At 35.5% G+C, this 27,860-nt stretch overlaps 1 protein-coding gene across 3 annotated transcripts; it reads left to right on the top strand.

Annotated features, from left to right (window-relative positions):
• Positions 1–399: 399 nt before the first annotated feature.
• Positions 400–26,252, top strand: LOC124353496 (putative inorganic phosphate cotransporter). Of its 3 annotated transcripts, XM_046803352.1 has the most exons (11): positions 400–519; positions 7,750–7,949; positions 8,145–8,381; positions 8,890–8,977; positions 10,296–10,519; positions 11,305–11,457; positions 18,001–18,133; positions 19,503–19,741; positions 21,886–22,028; positions 24,198–24,293; positions 26,017–26,252. In XM_046803352.1, the coding sequence occupies exons 1-10, from the start codon at positions 513–515 to the stop codon at positions 24,286–24,288; spliced, it is 1,515 nt and encodes a 504-aa protein (XP_046659308.1). In that variant the 5' UTR covers positions 400–512; the 3' UTR covers positions 24,289–24,293; positions 26,017–26,252. The 3 variants fall into 3 exon arrangements, with proteins under 3 accessions (XP_046659308.1, XP_046659309.1, XP_046659310.1); XM_046803353.1 differs by lacking the exon at positions 24,198–24,293; XM_046803354.1 differs by lacking the exon at positions 24,198–24,293 and having other exon boundaries at positions 21,886–22,070.
• The last annotated feature ends 1,608 nt before the right edge of the window (positions 26,253–27,860 follow it).

Genomic DNA, 27,860 nt, shown 5'->3' with positions numbered 1-27,860 from the left:
TTTTCTTATTCTAATTTGTAAAGACATCTTCGAAGAAATTTAATGGAGAAAGCGGTGCTAAGCTAACTGAACATCACTATTCATAAGTATCCAAGCCAAAATCTAAATATCCCTCCTGTCCCTACCACAGGTCAAAGTTCAACAGTTAGAACTTTCATTTCATATTTTACAATTCAAACATCATTTTTAAGTGTCAATCTAATAATTTTATTCTGATATTTCAGAATTTTGCTTGCATTTAACGTAACGGAAGTATATGGTAACAACGTTGGTTTACAGTCAGGATTATCATTATCCGTAGATTTTTAGCAGAAGGCATAACAAAATCAGATAGCGTCGGAGTTACGAGTTCCCACAAGGTCGTCTATCTCGTCCTCTCAGTCAAACAACGAAACAAACAAGCAAACAAGACCAACTGCAATTATCCACGTAGTTGAGCCTTTAACGCGGGAGAGAGATAACGCCACCTAGTTGTACATGGTAAAGGTTTTAGTGTTTCTCCGGCAGCCATTATGCTTGGTGAGCATTTAAAATCTATAATACTCTTCTCTTGGATTCATTAAATAACATAAACTCTGAAATTTAACCATTAAAGCGAAATTATAATTATGGAAAACGTTAGGTTTTACAGTGATTAGGTTACTTTTTATGTATATGGATTTTGTATTATAATATGTTTTGGTTGCAGCTGTGCGATCTTATCCAATCGTCATATCACTATCATCACTGTAGTTAAAACAGTTTTTTATAATTATATCAAATTAATTTTGTTTGGATGCAGAGATGGTAAAAAAATGCTAAACTAACTTTGAGATGTCTAAGCTTTTTATTCTGATAATATTTTCATATATCTGCTATATACGCATAACTAGTTCGTGATATCCATAATAGGTACTATTTAAAATTTTAAAATGATTTAATTATCTGCTATTTCTAATCTTAAAAATAAAAAAGTGATGGTAGAACCAACTTAGGCTAGTTTCATTAATACAATATCATAGATATCTTAGTGATATGTAGTAAGTAGTAGCCCAGTCAAGTTCGTACAAATCACGCCAGTTATAATGGTGACTTCGCAAAAGAAGTCGTTGTAATGACAATAGTGCCTGTATGCCCTATGAAAAAAGTTGAAATCTGACCTCTTTCAACCTTAACCTGTTTTTAAGGTACCTAAAATAATTATGTTGTTTTGTTACATTCCTTTGTTGTTTTTACAGATAAAGGGCTATTTTTTATATATCGTCCACTAAGTTATTTTCACTATCTGCGTCTTTGTTATTATCACGCAAGGCCAACAGTCTGTTTGTGCTTCGGATATTTCCATGGTACAATAAACACTAGTAATAAACCCATAAATACTCCAGGACGGGTGACTTGCAACAGCAAAACGCAGTACCTGTCTGCACTATGTGACTACACCAAAATCCTAAAGGTCACTTATGACAGAGGATATGGAAGTGCTGACATCTAGTAGAAAACGCCAGAACTACTAGCGCGACGTGCAGTTGTAGCGTAATATTACGGCAGACATATAAAAACAGGAACAATGTAATGAACAGTTAGTAGCAGACATTTACGCAATGCTATGAACGTAATATCACGTCAGTAGCAGACATTTACGCAATCGCTACAATATTACGTCAGTAAACATTTACGCAATCGCTATGAACGTAATATTACGTCAGTAGCAGACATTTACGCAATCGCTATGAACGTAATATTACGTCAGTAGCAGACATTTACGCAATCGCTATGAACGTAATATTACGTCAGTAGCAGACATTTACGCAATCGCTAATGAACGTAATATTACGTCAGTAGCAGACATTTACGCAATCGCTATGAACGTAATATTACGTCAAAACCGTTAAGAAAAATGGATCAAACACTAATGTAAGCTCCTAAGTTTGTTAGCTTTTCTTTTTTTTTGCCAAAACTCATAGTGAACACGTACGTATCTTTCAGACAAATGGATTAATACACAATTGAAGGTACAAAAAAGTTTTATGCTAACAATGAAATATACCACAAACAACAATAAAAACTGCAACAAAACATGCGTAATTTTATAACGTTCATGCAATAGACTTCATAACAATTACTATAATAATAATTCATACTAATAAATTTAAAACAAAATGTGATATTCATATAGCTAGAAAAATATTCCTCGAAGAGAGTAAATTATTTCTCAGAAAATCAATCTGAAGTCTCATATTTTATTAAAAGTAAAATTTCATTTTATTTGTTTGATAAAAACATAGATGTATATTTAATGTATATTTTCAACTAATGCAAAATGTTAAATTTATCATTTTATTTACATTTGAAACACGTAATATAAATCATCGTAATAAAGAAAAACAATTCATATTTATAATATTTAAGACTCTAAAATATTTATAAAAATGCAGAAACTACACGCAATGTTTTACAAAAACACATCAAGTTTTAGTAGATAAATGAAACATATAGAAAGAAAAAGATAAAATGTTTTATTATTATAACTAAACATAAATGAATAAACAACGTATTAAGTGAAAAAGCACTGTTTTATAATGTAAAAAAGTATGGAAGAAAAACTGATTTAATTAAAATTTAACATCTTTATAATATATCATCTTTACTACATACATATTAATTTAGTGTTCAAGGTTAAGAAGTTAAGAGGTTAAGTGAAATTATGAGTAATTCTTACATCAGAATTTGCGCGGTAAGAAGATTTTTTGATTCGGTGAGTTATTTTTTCGATTCCACTTCTGAGTTTGCCTTGTTGCCCCGATCAATAAAATATTAAGTATATACATACATAGGACTGAGAAGCCTACTGTGATCTAAAAGCATCCACTTCCGGTGTAAAGGAGAAAATCTACTAAATTCATGTTACATTTCAAAATAGTCACTTATAACACGGTTGCGTTGGAAAAATTAACTTTTTAACTTTATCTTTGTTATCTTCTACTGACACACAATTATATGCAATATTTTAACATGTCTCACTTAAACAGTAATGTTGTTTAATGTCAGTGAAATTTGGATTATGTTTTATGAATATTATCTTTATTTTATTTTATTTAACCATGCGCAAAGGAAATTTTTAAATTTTTCTCTTCACGAAACAAATCCTCGGATTTAAATTAATATTTTACAAAAGAAAATTAGCCAAATTGGCGAAGCCATTCTCGAAGTTGGCGCTTAGCAACACATTTTGCAATTCATTTTTATTTATAAGAAAATACAGATCTTGTAATCAATATACTGAATTCCCCAAAACAATAGTGTAACAGTTACTATCGTTGCCACTTTTGTCAATTGTGAAGTGAAAAGCAGCTATTTACTGATACAGAAGCTATCCCTGTTCATAACGTTTATGACTAAATGAGTAGGTGTCTGAGTACTTGATAGTGTTGTAAACATTTATCTAGACTTGTAAAGTTAACAATAAAGCCCTTTCTTGGAAAAAGCTTGCCAATGGCGCAGTGTAGAGGGTGCGACGGTTATCGCGAGATAACCGAATCAAGCAACGTCGAGCGTGGCTGCTGCTTGGGTGACAGCTGAGAGATCTTGTCCTTGCAAGCAGTCCTCATGCCCGGCCATTGGTGGTGGTTCGGAAGTCACCTTTAAGCTGTTTTCCTCAAGGAGGGGTTTCTTAGCCCTAACTTTCACCTGGTAAAATAAGACATTCTTCAATTTACTTTCCTTACTGTGTACGTAATTCAGACATTACGTCCTTTTACCCTTTCTGTATAAAGACTATCCAAACTCATAAGTCTCACTGAGGTTATAACTATGATAGTTACTAGGTCTAACCATTGGATGGCGCTGTGAAGAGTATTTCAGTAACAAAAATGTTTTCTACCTTTTCTGTGGGCTTTTCATGTAGTTAAATAGTTATGTTCGAAGAGGGATGAACCTTCGAGGATAAGCCTTGATGGTTTCCTATGCTACCATGATTGAGGAGAACTGTCATAATTTTTGGTTTCATAGTGAACATACTACAAAGGTAGTATAAGTCATATCCCAGGTCGTACCACTGCCCCTACATTTCGAGAGGGCTGAGGAGTATTGTACTTGGGCTCGATATAACTTTGCTGTTGGCGGTGGAGAACTTCCTATTTGCAAAGAAAACATTAGGCTGAAGGACTTTACACTTGAATGGATATTTTTGAACTTAAGGAGAATACTCCACTTCATAGGTGGAATTTGTTTTCCTTGAAATCCTGTAACGGGATTAAGTCCAAATTTTCCACGTCGCACTGCGCCGAAACTTCGATGACACAATGAAATTCTTCAAGAATTTCAGCCTTGCAGTTAGAAGACCATATAGAAAGTCTAAGCCAAAAAATCGTATTTCGGATCATAACAGCTGCTGCATATTACATATTATTCTGAAATAACTATTACCTCTATAGCGATGGTAACAACGATTTAGAGGCCGGTATCAAGACTATCATGTAAGTTTTGCGATTACCGCCTCGTCATGATCCAATAAAATTTTGGAAATATTTCAGGCTTGCTGTGGGGAGTCATCAACAGATAGTCCGAAACTGCCAGTAATGCATATTCGCTTTATATATGCGAGATAACGGACGGAACTATATTGTGATTGGGTGCTCAGGGTGCCATAATTACGATTACTTTGGTCTTTAATTGACTAATCTTCGGCCAATCACGATAGGAGTTCCGCCTGGTCATCTAATCAGTATATGATGTATTGGCTGCGGCTTAGATTCTAATGCTGGTCGGACTGTAGTACAGGGACAAATTTTTGATACTGAAAAGGAATCTGTAGACCAGATAAGATCTGTAAAAGGCCTTTAAGACCATTGACATATAAGTGGTGGCACGTGGAGTTCCTCCTGATGCTTTAAAAATAGCCAAATACAGACATACCGAGTATGTATAGCTATCTAAAAATACAACGTCAAGGTCAATAACATTATCTATTCGTTATGCCTGCTCACTGCGCTCAGAATTTGGTTATAACCGTGCGCTAAATTCCTAGCGAGGGTCTCATCTCGCCTGCTCAAGAGTCACAATTATAGTTCTTCAAGGCGTGTGGACTTCTTTGCGTGTTCAGGTAATCCATCCATCATTCGTATAAGAGTCGAATAAATTAAGAGGAGTCCGTGTTAAGTCTCCTTTTGCTCAACTCTCATTGCTTTTATCTTTACACTTATCTATTTCTGAATGTTTCTTGAAAATGTAAAAAGAATCCGTTTACGGTTTGTCGGAATTCAAAAGATTTCGGATTTCATAGATTGTATTTGTCGACGACAATCCTTATTTGTTATGCGAGCTGTATTGTTCTTCTACCTTCAAGCACATTTGTAAAAGTGGTTTAGCGCAATGTAAATAATGATAAGTATAAAACCTTATTAAAAAATTATTATTTGGATATCATAGAATTTGTTTGGTGTAGGATGTAGTTGTTTACATCACTGAAGCACTCCAGTGAGTGTCTTAGAACCTGAAATATATTGCTATATTTTAACAATATTAGTAAGTCCTCTTCGCCCATTTAGGTGTTTCAGTTTACATTGTACGATCTCCACAAAAATGACGCAAATGAAATTTTATAAATACTTTGAGTTGCCAGTGTCGCTAGCTACCCTAAAATATGATTGAGGTACATATAACCCTATGATGTAATGAAACAATGTTAGTTCCTAACTCAACCTTGAATGGGATGAAAGGACGAAGGGTTGTAACCACCCTCCCCCCACAGCAACCACCACCTTAATTCCTTCCACTATATTCAATCACGAGTTGAGCTTTGTTCATGTTAACACATTTTGCAAGTTATTTAACCTTCTATTCTCTCGCTCTAAGCTTTTAGACAAAGCTTTTATGTTTTGAACAACAAATGTAGAGGACTTAGGGACATTGTTGCCGTAATAAAGGTGTGAAATAAAACATTTTGAGTTTTGTAATGTGATAGATCACTCAAAGTATACATGAAAGGTTGGAATGAATATTTATACAACTATACATTTTTATATTTTTTTAAAGTTAATAAAATTAATTTTTAGATTTTTTGTGCGTTTTATTAATAACTAAGGTATGAGTCCATGTATTCCAGATGGAATATTATTATGAGTGTCTAAGTGAAATAAGGTTGTAATTTTAAGTATTAAACTGTTTGAAGTATTTGAGTATTTTAAGTATTAAGAATTTATATAATAAGAACAATATGTACACCAGGAGCAAGAAACATTATTGTCAGTTGAGAGGCATCAACTTTTTCGACAGTTTGTTGCTCCCGACTTGTGCAAGCGAACCTTTAAAGTGGTCGACCTCAGTTATGTGATGAAAGATTTCGATGAAAAAAGTACTGTTCAAATTGTAATACAAGTAGCAAAATAGTTGGCATCTTGTAATTATTTTATTACACTATTGTTGTAAGCGCCATTTTGCTACTATGTTGTTTTTTTGTTAAAAAAAACAACATTGTTTTCAGTTTTCCTTAATTTTTGTATAAACTGGGTGTAAATGTTGCTTTAGTTTTAACAGATCTAGAGATAATAATTTTGATACAAATGGCTGCTAGCTGCTAAAAGACATATTTCTTGACTTGTTTATACGAAAATTTTGTTATACATTATGGGTACTATCAGCCACGGAAATTTCTGACACCCTTTACTGAACACCTTGTATAAAAAGGCCACTATAAAAAACTCTAGTTTTTATATAATGATCTATCTAATGACATAATGAAATATTTTTTCCGAAAGTACACCTAAACATAATTTTTTGTTTAATGTTGTATTTTTCATAGTTTGTAATATTTCGATATTGAAGGACTTTAAATAATCTCTTTTCGTAATCAATTGGAAGTAACTTCAGTCATGAGGAGTCTCAATAACGGGGCTGGCAAAATGTGTCTACTGCAGTCAGCCTGTCTGTCCGCAGGATGTGTCAAGAACACATTGAGCTTTACACTTGAAATCGTGCATGTAATTTCTACTAATACGAACAAATCGGGATCCATGAAGCTGTACCTGCCTATATCGGACGTTCCTCAGTAGTAGCGACGCTTTCTACTTGACACATGATTCGGAGTAGTCTTACCCTGTTGTATCTAATACTAGATCAAAGTTAATAATGTTTAGTAATATGATTCTAGTATCTCCGAAAATTGTACACTATCGGAACTTGTATATACGTACAAACAATATAAGATATGCGAATCTAAAAAGAAATTTCCCGTTTAACCGTTTAATATTAAGTCAAAGGAGGGATAATTTAAATGATCTAACCTCAAAAAGTCCATACGCAGAACTCAAAATCTTCTAACCATGTGTAGAAATAAAAACATCGATCACTAGATCGCTTTGCTGCCATTTCAGTAACAATATTTTGTAGACACGAGGAACATAAAATGTAAAATAATTATACCAAATTCCTTCTAATTTTCGCTATCTAATTTTGAAATACCATAGTTTACTGTTGACAAATGTTCCTCAAATGACTAAGCACACATTTTTGGCGTATTAAAAAATACGAAACTACTTAATATTTATGATTTATTAAGTATTAGAAATATATTACATTCTTCTTAGTATCGTCTACATTAGGTGATCATAAAACTTTTTTTATGTATAGAAGTAATAAGTCTGGATCTCTGTTTAAATAAATGAATATACGTTGAAAACAAAGAAACACTTAAATTGTGGTAGACGTAAAATACTTGATGTACAATGCAATATTTGATTACCTTTTCTACCTATTACTCTTGGGCTGTTGCAGGATGCGGATCATGGATCCCAAAACGGTACATCGTCTGCTTCCTCTGCTTCCTGGGCATGATGATCACCTACATTATGAGGTTTTGCCTGAGTATTGCCATTACCGAGATGGTCCGCAGCCATTCCAGGAACTCGACAGGTCAAGTCGCCCCGGGGACCTGTCCATATGACGATGTTGGTCCTTCTAGTTCTATGCAGAGGGTAAGATCTCGCCTGCAGAATTAGGTTCGGAAGCTAATGTTTGAAGAGTTCTATCTCTATCAGTTAAAACGCTTTAATTTGGCTAAAGTTAATTTGGAATTTGGCCAACCAGCCTCTCCAGACTAGGTGTGACTTCGATTATGATCTTGGTTTAGTGGATTGCTCAGTTCAGATTTCTGGTGCTCTCTGTTGCAGGATAGAGGAGAGTTTGTCTGGAGTGAACAGACCCAGGGGATAGTTCTCAGTTCGTTCTTCTGGGGGTACGTGATCACCCAGGTGCCTGGGGGTCTCTTGGCGGAGAGGATGGGTGGCAAGTACACCCTGGGTGGCGCAATCCTCGTGCCTGCGATCTGCAGTCTTCTGACTCCTCTGGCTGCCCGTCAAGGAGTCTGGTACCTCGTAGGACTCAGAATAGTTATGGGGTTGGGCCAGGTCAGTCTCCTTTATAGTAGAATAGTTCCTTTTTTACAAATAAAACTCAGCGGGAAGTGAATTAGCTCCGGAATCACATATCGAAGGCAATCTTTTTAATATTTCCAATATTATAAATTGGTATTTAGTTTAGGTTGTCTTAAATTTGGACAACTTAAATTTTGATATTCAGTAATTTTGGTTAGATGAAAAGTATTAACTTAAAGTTTAAATAAAATTGTATGACCTTGATCTTATTTAAAAGAACTTTAATGAACCGTTTAATGTTATCAAAGACTGTTATGTATTAAAAAAATTACTTGATTTGAGAAAAATATTTGGTTGTTAAACACGAAGTTTAACACGCAGGAACAGGACTTTCGTTTCCATAAACCACTCCTCCAGAGTAGAAGCTTATTATATACTATAGTAAAAACGTATTTTATTAATAACAATATTTGTAAACACTCCTAGTGGTGAATACTGTAGTATGATATTGAGTGAGCACTACTGAGGATGTATGGTGCAGGGGTTCGTGTATCCTTCACTGAACGCACTGCTGGCGAAGTGGGCCCCGCTGGAGGAGAGAGGTCGTCTTGGCACTTTGGTATTTGCAGGTACGACAATTATTACGCAATTTTGTGTTCAAAATTACGAGAAAATTTTCCGATACTGCGGTGTTTGCAGGAGATATATCCTCAATATATTATTCAGGAATATATGTTTGAGGATATATGTAACCTATGTTTGTTAGTAGGACGTATACTAGGTACTTTGGTTTTATCATGTAAGTCACAAATATGAGACATTGATTAGGTGGTTTGGTATTCCCAGATAATTTGGTATTTTAGAAAACGCAACTACCTGTAGGGCAACGTAAGGGGCTTTCCTAAGCAAGACATTAGTACAATACTCTGAGATAGAACATCAATAAGTTTTTCTATGAAGATGTTATTTATTCTGTATGATGGTATCTACAGGCAGAACCGATAGTTCAGTCTTCTTGTTCCCATAGGATAGGTATTGGTTCAACTATAATCCATTTATACTTTATTGGTTCTGTTTAAGCTACCCATTTGAAACCTTAGAATGAAGGTAAGACGCGTACAGCTATTTTATAGAACCTTAATGGTTCATCTGTACACTGTATGCAATTTCTTAGTCAATAGAATGGATATAATACTTTTATTAGAGAATAAAACATAGGGTGGAGTAACTGAAAATAATGTATTTCTTAAAGCGAAATTAGTCCTTGAAAAATATTTATTGAATTCCCTTTTTGTGAATCAAACAAGTAATGTTTAAAGATAAGCAGCAAAACTGTAGTTGTTTTAATTTTCTCGATATATCCCTTCGCATAAATTATTTGATTGGTTTCTTTCTCTTTATAATTCTCACAGTAAGTAGATGTTTGTTGAAACATTTGAAATATTTAGTGAACATGAAGTTAGACAAGTGAAAATATAAAATAATACAAGAAATAACAGTATTGACAAATAATCTGTTATTGGGTTTTGTGGTTTAGATTTAAAAGAAACATTAACGAAGTAAAACATTAACCATTATAGTATTAACTTTAGACAGAACGTCATTTAAAAAGGAAACGAATTCTTGCGGACGTTTTTCCTAGTTCTGTGGGTTAAAAAAAGGAAGTAGAGAGACATCTTCTGACTAATTATTAGCTAATACTTAGAGTAAAATGTTAGAGTAGAACCACTGTCTACTTTACAATTTCTAAAACCTTTTTGTCCGCTGTAAAAAGATAAAAGAAGACCATTTGAACCGTCATTGATCAGCAAGTCTCATATAAGCAGAGTTATAGATTATTCAACAATGCCTTATTTAAAACAACATAAATAAGTTAAAGGCGAAAATAAGTTCTTTAAATTCCAATCGCCTTTTACTGCGAACTGCAACAACTTCAATGTCCTCCAGGAGCGAACTTCGGGAACATCGTGTCGAACAGCCTGAGCGGCCTGCTGTTGAGCTGGACTGAAGGCATGTGGCCAGTCCTGTTCTACTTGTACGGAGGTGCTGCGCTCTTCTGGCTCTGGCTGTGGATCATGTTCGGATACAGCAGGCCGGAGGACCATCCGGGACTCTCCTTGTCGGAGAAGAAGTATCTGGAGAAGTACTCAGCTCAGGTGCACATGCAGAAGGTAGGTGACTTCTAGTGGGGGGGAGGGGGTAGGGAGGGAGGGAGTGTGTGTGTGGAGAGAGAGAGAGAGAGAGAGAGAGAGAGAGAGAGAGAGAGAGAGAGAGAGAGAGAGACCAAAACCAGTTAAATTTTTTAACTATTTTATTGATTCACCATTATACTACTCGAGAGCTCCTGTCAACTAGGTAGGTGTAGTAGGCGGGAGTGGTTAAGGTAGGATCAATCAATGCGAGGATAAAATATCGGCAGTCAACTCAGCTCTGAACAGTCAAATATATCTGTTTCAAACGAATTTGCCAGTTTGATAACTAGTTACTAGTTTAATATGACAAAGCAAACCTTAGTCATGCATAAATAAAGCCGTGTCCATCCCAAACTTAAGGGTTTGGCAACAAAATTTAAAGTACATACTGTAGGAAGCCTGATCTGGGCATTGAAAAATATCTCCTAGCATACACTCAAATTGTTACTTTTCACATATTCCTAAAAAGTAAAAAAGATAATGCCTATAATCACTAAGAACAAAGATTTTCAAATTACATGTGTGTAATTATTTTGGTTTATAGTGGTTTTTAGTTGGAGGAAACATAGCAAAAGACAAAAGCAAATAGCATAAGAATATATATAAACATTATTCGTTCAGGATAATAGAAATTCTAGATAGATATCTGTCACATACTACTATTTAAAAAAGTATTATGTACAGGATACATTTAGGCATTGTTTATGTACATGGGTATAGCAAAACTTCTGGCTTATGTGTCTGACCTAGGACTGTTTGTGCAGAAACTGCCGCCGACCCCGTGGAGGGGGATCTTCACTTCGGTACCTCTGTGGGGTCTGGTGGTGGCTCAGATAGGTCACGACTGGGGACTGTTCACCATCGTCACAGATCTACCCAAGTACATGAAGACTGTCATGCACTTCTCCATTGCTCAGGTATGTCAGATTTCTGTACCTCTGTGGGGTCTAGTGGTGGCTCAGATAGGTCACGACTGGGGACTGTTCACCATCGTCACAGATCTGCCCAAGTACATGAAGACTGTCATGCACTTCTCCATTGCTCAGGTATGTCAGATTTCTGTACCTCTGTGGGGTCTAGTGGTGGCTCAGATAGGTCACGACTGGGGACTGTTCACCATCGTCACAGATCTGCCCAAGTACATGAAGACTGTCATGCACTTCTCCATTGCTCAGGTAAGTTAGATTTCTGTACCTCTGTGGGGTCTAGTGGTGGCTCAGATAGGTCACGACTGGGGACTGTTCACCATCGTCACAGATCTGCCCAAGTACATGAAGACTGTCATGCACTTCTCCATTGCTCAGGTATGTCAGACTTCTGTACCTCTGTGGGGTCTAGTGGTGGCTCAGATAGGTCACGACTGGGGACTGTTCACCATCGTCACAGATCTGCCCAAGTACATGAAGACTGTCATGCACTTCTCCATTGCTCAGGTATGTCAGACTTCTGTACCTCTGTGGGGTCTAGTGGTGGCTCAGATAGGTCACGACTGGGGACTGTTCACCATCGTCACAGATCTGCCCAAGTACATGAAGACTGTCATGCACTTCTCCATTGCTCAGGTATGTCAGACTTCTGTACCTCTGTGGGGTCTAGTGGTGGCTCAGATAGGTCACGACTGGGGACTGTTCACCATCGTCACAGATCTGCCCAAGTACATGAAGACTGTCATGCACTTCTCCATTGCTCAGGTATGTCAGACTTTCTGTACCTCTGTGGGGTCTAGTGGTAGCTCAGATAGGTCACGACTGGGGACTGTTCACCATCGTCACAGATCTGCCCAAGTACATGAAGACTGTCATGCACTTTTCCATTGCTCAGGTATGTCAGACTTCTGTACCTCTGTGGGGTCTAGTGGTGGCTCAGATAGGTCACGACTGGGGACTGTGTCACATCGTCACAGATAATATATTCTGTAGCTATAGTGTAACAACATATTCTATAGCTACATGTATTCCGTAGCTAGGCATGCACGTTTAACTTCTGCTACATGCATTCAACAACTCTGTACTAGACATGTATTATCGTTTAACAACATATTCTGTAGCTACATGTATTATAAACAACACTGTAGCTAGCCATGTCGAACAACATATTCTGTAAGCTAGACATGTATTATCGTTTAACAACATATTCTGTAGCTAGGCATGCATTATCATTTAACAACATATTCTGTAGCTAGACGTATTATCGTTTAACAACATATTCTGTAGCTAGGCATGTATTATCGTTCAACAACATATTCTGTAGCTAGGCATGTATTATCGTTTAACAACATATTCTGTAGCTAGGCATGTATTATCGTTTAACAACATATTCTTTAGCTAGGCATGTATTATCGTTTAACAACATATTCTGTAGCTAGGCATGCATTATCGTTTAACAACATATTCTGTAGCTAGACATGTATTATCGTTTAACAACATATTCTGTAGCTAGGCATGTATTATCGTTTAACAACATATTCTGTAGCTAGGCATGTATTATCGTTTAACAACATATTCTGTAGCTAAGGCATGCATTATCGTTTAACAACATATTCTGTAGCTACACATGTATTATAGTTGTAACAACATATTCTGTAGCTAAATATGTATTATAGTTTAACAACATATTCTGTAGCTAAATATGTATTATAGTGTAACGACATATTCTGTAGCTAAATATGTATTATAGTGTAACGACATATTCTGTAGCTAGACACGTATTATAGTTTAACAACATATTCTGTAGCTAGACACGTATTATAGTTTAACAACATATTCTGTAGCTAGACACGTATTATAGTGTAACAACATATTCTGTAGCTAGACACGTATTATAGTGTAACAACATATTCTGTAGCTAGACACGTATTATAGTGTAACAACATATCCTGTAGCTAGACACGTATTATAGTGTAACAACATATTCTGTAGCTAGACACGTATTATAGTGTAACAACATATTCTGTAGCTAGACACGTATTATAGTGTAACAACATATTCTGTAGCTAGACACGTATTATAGTTGTAACAACATATTCTGTAGCTAAATATGTATTATAGTTTAACAACATATTCTGTAGCTAAATATGTATTATAGTGTAACAACATATTCTGTAGCTAAATATGTATTATAGTGTAACAACATATTCTGTAGCTAGACACGTATTATAGTTTAACAGCATATTCTGTAGCTAAATATGTATTATAGTTCAACACATTGACTGCGGTAGATGCAATTTGCGACTATTCTACAAATCTTTCCGTTGCGTTATTTTCGGTCCTTCTGTCTGTCTACTGATTTTGGGGTTAACATTAATGGGAAAACATTAAATTCTATACTTTCTGGATTAACCTTATGGTGAATAATGATGGTAATGAGAAATAACAAATTTATAAACAGCTTGAGAACAAACATTTCAAATAATAAATCTTAAATAATAAAATAATTATTGTTAACTGGATGTAATGACGGTTGTTCATGATGTTAGATAGAAAAAGGTGTTTTTTCTTCGTTGACAGGTCACTGAAATTTAATTTCACCAAGGTGACCTGAACACTTTTAAAAGGTTTCATTAACCACTGTTACGATTAACCAGTGAGTCAGAAAATCCGATTTCAATACATCCTTCCTCGAACCATCCATAGAATCCAACTTTAATGAAGGTGACACTTGACATTTCCAGTAGCAGTTATAACAATATTCCCTACTTTGTTCGATAGACACCCTTAAACCAGGGCAATTCTGATGCGATGATTTAGAACTTATAATTTATCTTTCTAATTTAAAAAGTATCTGTCCAACGTGTTACCTCACAAACCGACTTCGCATAATCAAACGGCGCTTCTGGGAAACTTGTAACACGAACTTTGCCTTTGTGCGATTTATTTTGTGAGAGGAAAAGCGTTGAACTTTTAACGAGAGGTGATTCGATCCCCTTCTTTTGTGTTAGCGGCAAACCCTTTGTTGCGAGTTGACGTCGGTTAACAATGGCCGTTTAATTCAAACTAGGAACAAAGCAAATAATTTATTTTGTCTACCGTTACCGTTACCGCGCGAAGCTTCAATACAATTTTATACGTGGCTGAAACACAACAATACATTTTGAGTCGGTGATGTCCGGCGAGGAATAGAGTGATTAATTAATAGCACTTCTATTTCAGGAGTGATTTTTTACATTGCCAAGAACAAAAATTGAGATAAATGGAGAAAGAGGTAATAATGGGTCGTGAGTGGTGTGGTAAAAAGGAATCTGGTACGATTGAAACAATACTTATTAACTAAAATCCGTAAGTTGAAGAGTGGAGAATTTAATAACCTCGCAACTAAAATCATCCCATTTTGGCATCTAGTGAATTATAGACATTTATTTCATCTTAACCATATGGCTTAATGGTTTAACTTAACTGTTCGAGAAATTACGTCCTAAACTATCTGGTCAAGGTTGAGAATGTTACAGTACAAATAAATAAAAAAAACCTGTTTGAATTAACAAGTTGAAAATATCTTTTAACACAAAGTGACTTCTAAACTAATATGTGAACAGAAGGGGAAAAGCTTAGTTTATACAATAGGAGATAGTTATGCAAAGATGAATGAAATGTGATAGGATTCTGCAGCAGTTGGACTTAGTCGAAGTACTTTCTTTCTGGCACAGAACTACTGCGCGTTGGAATGTTCAAGCTTCACAACAGTCAGGCACACATGAAGTTCGTTTTGTTTGCTTCTTTACAAAAGAGTTCACAAATAACGTAGCTATGGTGGGATAGGATGATTCAACGTGAGTTTTGGGTTTAGCTCCAGTTCACCTCACCTCCATCTTAGTGCAGCGTCTGAAATCTAATCTGACGCTGTCACAGACTTGCCTCCTGGAGTCTGGAGTCTGACGCTGTCACAGACTTGCCTCCTGGAGTCTGGAGTCATGTTCGTATGAACAAATTCAAATAAAGTCGGCGACGAAAAGTCAAACAGCGTCCACCCAACCACAAAGCATTGCGATACGGTCAGTTAAATGATAGAGAGACCAAAACAGAGTCACTTTGATGACTAGAGAGAGTAACATGCTTTTTAGTTATAAAAACAATTAGTTTCATTAAGAGGCACATTTTATGTCAAATAAACACAATTTTACCTCACCTAATTTAGCTCAAATGTCGTACACTCATAGAGAGTACTCAGACTAAGAATTTTAAATTATTACCTCAAACCGTTTCCGAAATTCAGCTATGCACAGTTTCCAAAAAATCACCAGTCATGAACTTGGTGCTCTCAGCAAGTCAGTTTTGAAATTGCTCTCGGAGCTCTGCAAATTGACCAAGAGAGCTGGGAGATGTATTATTTTGCAGCATAATTTACATTGATAACACATAATGAAAAATTATGGAAAACATTGTCATAATACGTATGAAGATTTTTATTGATTTTCTCAAAAAGTACATAATTCGAAGTAGGATTTAAAAAATATTTTAATAAATGGTTATCACCGTTGTAAATTAATTGGCTGATTATAAATAAGAGACGAAGGTAGTTTGAAATGGAATGACCTTTAGCCTTTATTTTTTTGTCGGTGGGATTAGGTACGAAACAGTGCTCTTAAACCGAACTGAAAGCAAGTTCTCGCGCCATCTGATGTTATAGTTGGGTCTTAACTTATCTTTGTCTTTTACAGCAGATATGAGTGTAATTCAAGAATTACAGCCGCTGTTTTCCCATATAAACTTACCAACCTTGGGATTCCAAGTAGCTAACAATGAGAGAGTAGTACATAGTGAAGGAAACAGGATTTTTCCGGACATTTGCCATCGTTCAGTGAAACAAGAAAACAGTAACACAACGCCGGTTGGAAAAGCTCAATTATGCCCACCTAATCAGACATAGTCTTTAATTAAGATTTGCCAAACTCAATGGTTACGCAGGTTCTATGAACAAATTCTTGCCTTTTTTATAAATGGATTTATATCCTACATTTCAACACTTTCGTAGAAAACTCCGGTGAGGTATTGGGGTACTGCAATGAAAGAATTACACTGCAATAGAATTTTACAGAATTTAATGTAGGATATAAATCCATTTATAAAAAGGCAAGAATTTGTTCATAGAACCTGTGTAACCATTGAGTTTGGCAAATCTTAATTAAAGACTATGTCTGATTAGGTGGGCATAATTGAGCTTTTCCAACCGGCGTTGTGTTACTGTTTTCTTGTTTCACTGAACGATGGCAAATGTCCGGAAAAATCCTGTTTCCTTCACAATCCTTCCATCGTCAAAAATAACCTTTAGTACATAGTTTTATTCATTGCGGTATTATTAGACGAACCTTGGAATAGTATTCCATATAGTATCTTTTGGAAACCAATTGATTCATAACCAATTCGGAAAATAATATAAATGGAAATAATAGAATTCAATAATAGGCAAACCAATACTTATTAACCGTCAAAAGCGGGGAGACCCCGAATCGCCTTCGGCTTGTGGGTGAGCCGAGTTCAAAGATCATTTGAGTTTGTCATGTACTTAATGTGAAATATAATACCAATAGTAAGATATTATCAATAACAACTAAATATTCCTTCGAGACAAGAAGTAGAAACAAAATACATTATAACTTATGTGGATATAAGAAACTAAGTGACTTAGAAATTATAAGTTAAATTTACAAATAATTATTGAGTAGATACATTAAATATTACTGTTATTATTATTTATTCTTTATTTACGGACAAACTATATATCAAAAACTTTATACAATTACATTTTTTTACACTAGTTTAATTAATTAGTCTATAAACAGTCTAAATTCATGACAGTACAATACGAAGGTACAATTCATGACAGAATTAGCTTGATCTGTAAGAATGATAAGACAATTGTTTTGTAATTGGCCCAATTATCCAATATCCAAGCTCAAAGTGCACGGCAATGATGTATGCTTAATAGGCCTATTAATTCCTAGTTAACAAATTAACTAATACTTACTAACAGTTCTAAAAACGTGTGTTCTCCTCTTACTACTCGATGTGCCAGAATCATAATATTAAAAAAAAATACGTAACGTAAGGTACGTGTTTATGCTTTTCATTGCTAATAACATTTTTAACGTGTTTTAAAGGAAAAGGGCCTAAGCCCATTTGAAAATTTAATTTCACCTCCACGGCAGGTTAACCCATGACCTCTAGACTAGTCACACCTTTACGATACGGCGAAGGTCTAAGAATAGAGTAATTAAGAATAATATATTTAAAACAATATTATTCATTTAAGTAATTATATATTTAAAGTAAGACCAAATACAATTTATGTGTTACAGACTATTTACTAAGAAAGTAGATAATCATACGAATAGACGTCGGTTAGGAAAAACTCATTTAAATTAAATTTAATATATCAATTCAAATAAGGGAAGAATGAGCCGTTCATCGGTGCCGGGAACAAAGAAATAAGCAATATGTGTAACGGCAAACGTCTCTTTGCTGCAGACTGGAGTCCGAGCGGCCCTACCCTATGTGGCTATGTGTGTGGTGGCTCTCTTCGCTGGAGGCTTGGTCGACTTCCTCTTGGCTAAGAAGATTACTTCCATTACAGCGTCTAGGAAAATATTCACCACCGTAGGTATGTCTTCTAGCACAGTCACCCCTTCCACACACAACCTTTCAGCTGTACTGTTTCCTTTTACTTCTTTCTCTAATCTTCATGCCTGTTTAATATTTAAGTTAATCTTTTGATTCAAATTTTCCCTTTAGAGAATGTGGTAATGTCCTCAAAATTTTTTTCCATTCGGATATTAAAGACTAAATACCTTTTAGTGAAACTATTTGAGTCAAGCGTCTTATCTTATGAAGACAAAAGACTTATATGTCGTCATTAGGGATTGGGACTTTTGATCGAATGTAAACATGATAAGTAATAATAAGAAAACAAAAATATTGATGATTACAAATTATTTGATTTCATATAGTTTTTGAATGTCTTCCTTTATGTTTAAACTTCAGCTAACTGGCGTTACCAATAATCGTATTCACTATTAAACTTTCTACTGAATCGTGGAAGACGGGATGGTTTCCCACAGAGCGGCTTCTGAAAGATGTCTCCCAATGGCTGCTGGAAAGCAAAGCATCAATGTGCTTCAGCATAGACTTTAGTGCTGGGGGAGAATGGTACAGTGCTGAATTCTAGTAAATCGAGTCCAGTCGATAACAAGTAGTTGAACAATGGGGACGATGTACGTGGTCGGCGGAGCTTGAAGATAACTTTCTATTGACCCTATTTCTGTTCTAAGACAAACAATTAGACCAGCCTGATGGGATAAACTGACAGCTTTAATAGTAACTGTGCTTACACTGTAAGTTAAATTAGACTTCCATTCTCAAGATTCTGCATCAAAAGTCAATATAATTTCATGTTGCGTCTTTTGTCCACTAAAGCAATGAATTTCACTTTACAAGACTGCAGAGTTTATATTAAATTACAACTTTAATTAAATATAATGTGAAAACACATCTTTACAGTCTGGTGATTGTTGTATATAACACATTTCCCAGCCATGGCGGCTTGCCGGACAGTTAGTAATTCTGGCCGGACAGAAGAGAGAGAGAGGAGTATTCCTTAAGTATTACTGTAAGTCTTATTCTGCTTTTCCTCATTTGCCAATGTCCTGTGTCAGGATCTTAACACAAGGGATAAGGTTAAGAGTTGATATAGTACAAAGTCAATGGTACCCAGGGATTTGAAACTGTGATACTATCTATAATAACTCAGAACCAAAGTTCCACGGGACGCCTTAGGTCGCTCGACCATCAGCTCTCAGTTACTATTGGTGTGTTTCTATGCGAAAGTGTAAAAAAGTCCTGTCTCTGTCATAAAGTAGAAATGAATTTGTGAGATAGTAGAAACAACACAAAATTACAAGTAGATAAGATTATAAATTTGTCAATTTAAAATGGCAGATAAAAGGATTATTTTAACATCTTCGTTGTTACAGCATCCCTCGGACCCGCCGTGGGTATCGTGGGAGCGTCATACGCTGAGTGTGACAAGCAGACTGTCACCTTGTTCTTCATCCTGGGCATGGGTCTCATGGGCTTCTTTTATCCAAGCCTCAAGGTGAACTGTTTGGACCTGAGCCCCAACTATGCCGGGACTGTCATGGCTCTGGTCAACGGGATTGGCGCAGTCTCTGGCATCATCACTCCTTACCTGGTCGGCCTTCTCATACCCGACGTGAGTACAATCTTTACGTAATCCTAGGTGAAGGTTCTTCAACTGAAACCTCAATAAAGTGGAATGGTAGATCCCAGTTACATTTACGATGGGTCAGTCTTTGATGTTGTCAACGTTGTTGGAACAGGCATCTTACAACATCACTTCTAACCCGACCTGATCGGCCTCCTCTTACCTGACTTTACTTCCATCTCCTCACCATCTTAGAAAGAGTTTATGCAATCCAGAGCTCCAGATGATGAATTAGTTAATTGTAGATGAAAATATGCTTGACTTATCTTAGCTCTAACCAACATAAGGTGGAGTAAATCTGGTATTATCAACTCGATCCTGATCACTGTCTTATAATAGACATAAGAATAAATTGTCCTCATCCTGGATACGGATCTAAACAATTTATATTGCTCTGACCACAAGTTCAGTAGTTTGTATAACTATGATGGAATGATCATGGTGAATCGGTAAGATTTGTTTTGTCATATGAACATTCAACACTTCCCAGTCAGTTTTCTTGTATCTAATGTGAATAGAAGTTTTGGTTATTTGCAACTATCCTAGGGCTGAAATGGTACTGAGGTCAACAACATACAATATGAAAAATACTGCATCAGTTTAATACTAAACTCTACTTTCCAGACTCAATACAATTCACAGCAAACTTACATTCTCTAAGTAATACTTCACTTGAAACTGATCTACAGAAGGATAAAAGTCAGTATTCCTGTTATACTGAAAACTTTTCCAATTGGGGCTGTAATATATTTGACCAATCAATTCACCGGAAGTTCCATCCAATTTCAAGGAATTCATTTAACAAATGTTTCCTCAATATAGGATGGAAATTTCATGCAGTAAATTTATTTATATCATCTCAAATCAATGAATTTTGTATAAAAAACTTACTACACGGCATAGGCTAAGGTTTAACAGGATTCGACTTTTACTAATGTAGAACATTACCTTAATTAATTGGAACTTCATGATTACTAACGTGGGTTTCTAGTGACATAATTGCATTGCCAGTTTTAAAAGTTATAGTTTTTGTATGCAGTAGTTTCGAAAGATTATGTAATCAAAGTGTGAAAGCGTAGAAAATCTTAATGTATAAGATATGACTAACAGTGTTTACATCATTTTACGACCAGACGAACATTATACTTCGTCTTGCTGTAGTATACTTCCTTCACGCCCATTATTGCTAGATTACAGAAATAAATAAACAAAAAAATTGTTTAATTTAGTGGTGAGTGATAGGCAAAGGGATGATATGAAATATTAGTTTTAAATGGTTTTGGATGAAATATTTCCCAATTTAACCCATAGTTCTAATAAATAAATAGTATGACACTTCTAAAAAGTAGCTGAGAGTTGATATTTACGGTAGTAGTGGTTTGGTTGGTACGCTCCTATGTTTAGGCTAGCAAGAGCCTTTAATACTTAGGGAGCCCCACCAACTCCAGTAGTCATCCCCCACAGTAGACTACACCTACCGATCAACTCTTGCACCCCAATATCTAAACATTATTTTGCGGTTAGTGATATACCACTCCTGGACCTCTATAGGGTTGCTCTGATTTAAGTGACACATCGCATTCTTCATATATATCCGGTGTAGGTTCAACTGAAAGGTACAGAAAATGTCGTAAACTCAAGCTTTCAAAGTGGAATCGGCCCCTTTGCTGGTCCCAAACAGTATTTTTAAAACGTTAGCCTTTTAAAAAATCGTTTCTAGCATCCGAAAAAAAAAATAAAAAAATAAATAAAAATCGTTTTGAAAAATCGTTGTTAGTTTCGTGAGTTTTCATGAATAAAAAATATTTTATGATTTGAAAGAATAGCAAGATTTAAACCATTTCCATAGTTCCGGCCACAGTTATTTTTTTCAACCTATACTTCATTGTCTTTATCGCCATGTGCTTTAATTTTCGACTGTTTCATATTAAACCTGCAGTCCTGTTATCCTATCTGTAAATTGACTCATACATAAACTTCAGAACAACTTTAAGTGTTTAAATTTCTAAATGTCAATCCAAACTACCAACAATCCATAAAGACATTATCACTAGAGCTCATTGTAAATCTTTAGGCTTGTACAAGTATTTGTGCATACAATGTTAACATTATGATGTGTGATTCTTTGACAGAACACGATGGAACAATGGCGTGATGTCTTCTTGATAGCTGCTGGGGTCCTGCTGCTGACCAATCTTGTGTACGTCTGCACGGCCTCAGGAGAAGTTCAGCCTTGGAACGAGCCTCCGGCGTCAGCAGACCATGAAGCACACAAGTGAGTGTGTACGTTGTAGTTAGCGGACCATGAAGCACACAAGTGAGTGTGTACATTGTAGTTAGCGGACCATGAAGCACACAAGTGAGTGTGTACATTGTAGTTAATGATAAGTTAAAATAAGCAAAGCATGGCACAGACTGAGTGAAGCACCTTGAACTAACGATAAGGACTGCACTCGTGCTTTCCAGGCAGTACTTGAAATTTCGTGTATTCAGTTGTAGAATAAGTACTGTTATTATTATTTTTTGTACTATAGTTTGGTAGTTCTAATTCCTTCTAGAGATGGCCGAGAAAGACGTGCGGGGTAGTGACCTTTGTCAGTGTTAACTTAACTTACTAAAGTGCGGAAATCTTTTTTTATTTTTACTCTATTAGGCTCCCGTAAATTTTGGCGGGACACTCAAATACTCGCTCTGTGATTGGTCAGTTTTGGTCAAACGATCCAAGATGACGTCAGTTTTGGCACGAAACCACTCTCTTAACCTCACTTTTTAGTTAGTATTAGGAGTTTATTATAGCTATAATAAAATAATTTAATTCGTTAATATTTCCAGCTGACTCTGATGTACATTAGGCATAAACGTTTTCTTCGGGTGACAATAGAGCTTTTCAGGGCTTATCGGCATTTTGATTACAACGAACAAAGGTAAAATGAACTTTCCGATTGCAAATCAAATTTATAAGCCGACCAGCGAGTTGGGCAACATATCGCCTCAAATTTAATTTATCATTACTGTGCTCTATGTATTTATGTAATAAGCAAATTTAAATTAACACTTCAAAAAGTTGTCCATGACCAGTATCCGGTTCGCTCTTCGTGAAGGAATATGACCAACACTAAAGGTACACATTGCATGATGGATTAAACGTTGTCTTCTATCGTACAATAGACACAGGTTCGTTCATTATCTTTGGTTGGATGCTTAAAAAAGTCATCATCCCCGGAGACTGAACAGTTTTCAGTTTCAAGTGAATTGAGAGCGGATCTCTTGGGCTTACTGATGATGTTACTTGTTCTACGGATGATTTTGAACTCAAAGAAAGTGTACGTTTCAAAGCCTCATCAACAGACTCATCTTTCCTTGGGACGTCCAGGTCGGGATTACTGTCGATTTGCTCTCATTTGAATGAACTAATTCCGAACAATAATATCGACTTCAAAAGATAAACGGCATTAGATATACAGGCCTGTATCGATAGTCAGTCATCATGGCCTCTCTAAATTTACCATAGAGTTGCCGCTGATCATACTGTGCATCATAAGCATCATAAATAAGTGATACGATGGTGGTTTTTTATTTGCTAAATTACGGCACAACATCAGTGGTTTTTAACTGTTGAGGGAGGCCGTAAATCGAATTTAGTAAATACATGTGTCTAGAAGATAAAAACTATCGAAACAATCGATGATGGGTCTGTCCTGCAAGTAGAGACAGTAGTCGATTTAATAACATAGTGAATAATTACTCATCCTGGCCGTTTCAGAGCGCTAAGTTTTTCTCACGTATATTTCTCACAGCTCTTACTTAACATATAGTTGAGTTCTTCAAGCCAGTTATACGTATTCACCTGTATGGAAATTAAAAACCATCTGTGTGTTAAAACTCAGATGTCAATCTTACGTGAAGGACTTATCTGAATTACAAAAATGTGAGTACCAGAGCCCATTTAACTACTCCTTCCATCTTTTATTTTCACCCACTTTTGTATCAGTTTATTTCGTTAGTAGTATAATATAAATAATAAATAAAAAATAAATTTGTTGTACTATTAGAGAGACTGAGTTTTTCAGTGTTCCAGTTTCACACTTACAAAGCACAGTTTATACACTTCTACGCCCTTGCTGTGTAAAAGCAAAATGATGTGATTTAAACTCGGCAATTATTAGTTGACGTGACTGTACATAGTGGTCGGAAATAATTAATGGTTCTACAAAAATAACTATACAAAGAGTAAATATTGACAAGGGATAAAAATAACTATACAAAGAGAAGAGCTGAATGGAGGAAAAATCCTACTAATTTCTCCATTTCTCCGTCGTCAAAAAAGAAATTTAAATAAACTTATAGGACGTTCTTTATATTTAAACATCATACTCGTACACTTCTTTTTTCGTAACCACGCTAGTTACGTAATACGAGTGTCTAACGCCTGGTTCTGTTGTAGGCACGGGGTGAAGACGACGCAACTTTTCGATGACCTAACTGTACACGACCCGCAGCTGGGCTTTCGTAAGACGAAGAAGGAGACGTATTGACAGAGGTGTGTGTTGGGATTATTCTTTGCTTTTGTTTACATTGCTACATACACAATATATTCGTCCGCAACGTCTTTTGAAAAACAGTACTCTTGTAGACGACTTTATCGTTGAAAATTATCCGTACATAAATGATTAGAATACCGTGCACGTAAATCGTCCAGAAAACTCGGATACTGCAAAAATACACAATTTGGATCACATAATGTATTGTCAACTAAAGTTCCTGTTAGTTACAATTAGGTCTACTATTGTTCAGTTGTCAGTAGCTGTTCTGAAGTTATTCAGAATTTACTTCATCTTCTCCTAAACGCAGTTATGGTAGGAAGGGTTCATGAATGTGAATGTTGAGTTTTACTCCCGTTCACTTTTCGTTTATTTTAGCGTCTAAAATATGACGCTGTTTCAAACTTGACTCCCGGAATCTGAAATTCATGTAAGCCTGAAGAGATAGAAAAAGTCGGTGACAAAAAGATCGAAACGAACCTTTAGTTGGTCAGTTCGACTTTCAAACAAAGGTTCTGTAATAATTTCTTCGTCACTGATTTTTTTAGGTGAACTGGAGCTAAACTCAACATTCACATATTATCCTGTCACTCTAATCAGTGTGTGCCGTGTGGGAAACGTAGTAAACCGTTATTTCTGGGAATTATCAAGGTTTTAGATCTGGTGATTTGCATCTCTTTTATAACTAATATACAAGACATGATTTCTTTGGATGCATATTGACCTTCTTGGCCGCACCCTTGTTAATTAGTTGCAATTAGTTTGTTCTGTGTGGAATAATTCGTACATATTTTCTGTTTGATTTGATGTAGTTTTTTTATTTTTTCCTTTTATCTGTAAATGTTCATAGTTTGTGTTTAGGTAGCTGGGAATCAATATCACTATTGAGTTGGAAGTTTTAAGTACTTTTTGGGTCCCAAAGTCAATTAAAACTGCGTAATTTATATAGTTTTTTACTAGTAGACGGAGTATTATTAGTAAGCCTATTGAGCTTCTTCTGTTTCATATGATATTAAACTGTATTTATCATATATCTCACTTTAGAAAAAAAATAGTGCTTATTTTTCGATTTGCCGTATTTTAGCATCCTAGTCAGTGCATTAAACGCTTCTTTCGTTGAGAGCTTGGCCGTTTTCGAAGATGGTTGGTTAAATGTGGAAAATGAGCTTCTCTTTCGTGCTATTTTAACCAGCGTAAATGTGCATGGCTAATTGTTTTCTACACAAGTTAAAAAGGTTACGTGTAAAAAATGGTCCGACGACATTTTAGGCGGTGTTGCCATATTGCTACTGATGATGTTTGTTTATTGCTATAGAACTTATGTTGAGACGAATTATCAATTTTATTCTTATGCCCCTAAAACTGGCAACAGTGTAGGGCGCGGGGTGTTGAGGGGGGATTCAAACTTTCAATCCACTATCGTACTACTTTGGTGCGACCTGACCCAGCAGAAATCATACACCTGAAAGCTGCGACCTATATATCTTTCAGAGAAATACAAATTCTTATTCTATGTACTAGCTTCTAATAGACTTTAAAAAAGGTTGGAATCTTTTATTGGAATAATTTCTGCAAGCTTTTGAAACTATTAATGTGTGGCCGATAAATATCACTCAACATATTTGCAAACAAAATTATGTCTCTTTCTGCTTTACAGCCCAAAAATTTGAAATAATTACTTTTAGTAAAAACAAGTATTTTAATAATTTATATTCTTTCCAGACCTGCACCGAGCCATTGGGAAGAAATAAAGAACAGGAGACACGAACTGAAGATGAACGTCTCTCAGTGGAAGTAGACACGAATGTTGACCGTATTGTAGTTTACAAATAAAAACTGTGTAATTTTATGTGATAGAGTCCACCATAGCTGTAAATTATTAATATTTTATTTATAAAAATAGAATGTTTATAAAATAAAACATTTTATTTATTTATAATGGTGTTGTACATATTTGTTCAAAAAACTAAGTTACACCTTGAGTTTAATTTTGCTTATTTATCTTCACTTATCATGGCATATAAGAGGATATTTTCAAAATTTGGTTTTGTGTTAGCGAACAGGTCTCAGAGTATCCTTGATGGCAACTAGAAAGTAGAAGGATAAATAAATTTGTAATCAAACTAAGTACAATGATATGAGATTTGAACATGTGATAAACTGTCATACATAAAGTACAACGAAATATTAGAAGTGGAAAGACAATGTTACAATTCTGTGAACCAATTTGATCTCGGAGCACTCTTGTGTTGTAGTACCCTCCCTAGGTCACCGGAGCTTTTATTACTTCAATATTACCATGAAACCATGAAACCTATTAATGAATAAAAATGTGAGTGTGTCGTATTTAAGATCGAGAAACATTTCAGCCGTATAGTTTAAATTTTGGATGAGACTTCATTTCTATATACATTTATTTATTTATTCAATTACATTGTTTTATACAGTTTGGCCTCACAAAGTTACATAAAAAACTTGTCGGCGAGGTCCAGAAATATTTCCTTACTTCCACTGTTCCACTTCTACTGGTAATAATGTCTTTAATAAGTTGTATCGCTTAAATCAATTCACTAAATTAAAATAAGGGTCTTTTTCGGTTAAGGGCCAGCACAAAAGACCCTAGCTTGCCTATTCAAAACTCAGATCACGCGATGCTTGCCCGCTGCGCAGCGCTTTGCGCTGCTAGCTCTTTTAGAAAAAAAAAAATTAACTCGAGCTTGCAAAGTCCAAGCCCAGATCAACTCACCACGCTTTATTGAACAAGAAAAACTAAGTATAACTCACAGAACTAACGCAGGTTTCATTACAGGCAAAAGATAAGCGGCGCGCGTTTATCACTGATAAGATAAGACGAGTTTATACTAGAAGTAGTACCTTGACTACTGCCCTAAGAACTAATAACACACAAAAAAAAAACAATTAATTGCACTGTCAGTCAGGTATAGTATGTTTGTAAGGTGCTGGTCCTTAAACGAAAAAGATCCTAAAATAATAATGATGATTTATTTGCGGTTTAGGGCAGGCATCATGTTTCTATTTATATTTGGCAATTGTATGAATACGGTTAGAACTCAATATAACAATAACAATAAAATAATATAACGATTACATAATGAAAACAGTATAAATTACAATAACATGGTTTGATATTTGAAAATGATTCTTCTAATAATAATAACAATATATTATTCTAGGAGTTCAGTGTTGTGAAATACGTGCATACATGTCTGATTTTGTTCCTCTTTGTCTGTCTCCAGTTGTGTGCAGTAGTGTCGTCTGGTCGAAACAGTTTCTGCTAATCGTGTGTAGTTAGGTTATGTTTTGTTTTTGGGTTATGTTTATGTTATGTTTGCTCACTGAGTATAGTAGGTATGGTGGCTTTTTCGTGGTCAGTGGATAAAGTAGTGTGAATAAACAACAGTCTAGTACAGTGAGAGTGAATCTGTGTAATGAAAATAGTTTTGAGCTTGGTGCAGTGTAGTGGAATGTCAGTGCAGGCTAGTGGAGATTGGGCCAGGCTAGGCCTATTCCTAAGACATCTACAAATGGCAAGTTTTGTCTTTATA

Source organism: Homalodisca vitripennis, chromosome 2 (assembly GCF_021130785.1).
Source record: "Homalodisca vitripennis isolate AUS2020 chromosome 2, UT_GWSS_2.1, whole genome shotgun sequence".
Lineage (NCBI taxonomy): Eukaryota > Metazoa > Arthropoda > Insecta > Hemiptera > Cicadellidae > Homalodisca > Homalodisca vitripennis.
The sequence above is the reverse complement of the archived record's forward strand: the minus strand, read 5'-3'. Positions and strand labels throughout refer to the sequence as shown.

Excerpts from the sequence above, each read along its gene's own strand:
- LOC124353496 (XM_046803352.1), top strand. Across the intron at positions 7,950-8,144 it reads CTTCTAGTTCTATGCAGAGG|GATAGAGGAGAGTTTGTCTG; the intron begins GTAAGATCTCGC and ends TCTCTGTTGCAG. Across the intron at positions 18,134-19,502 it reads GAAAATATTCACCACCGTAG|CATCCCTCGGACCCGCCGTG; the intron begins GTATGTCTTCTA and ends TCGTTGTTACAG.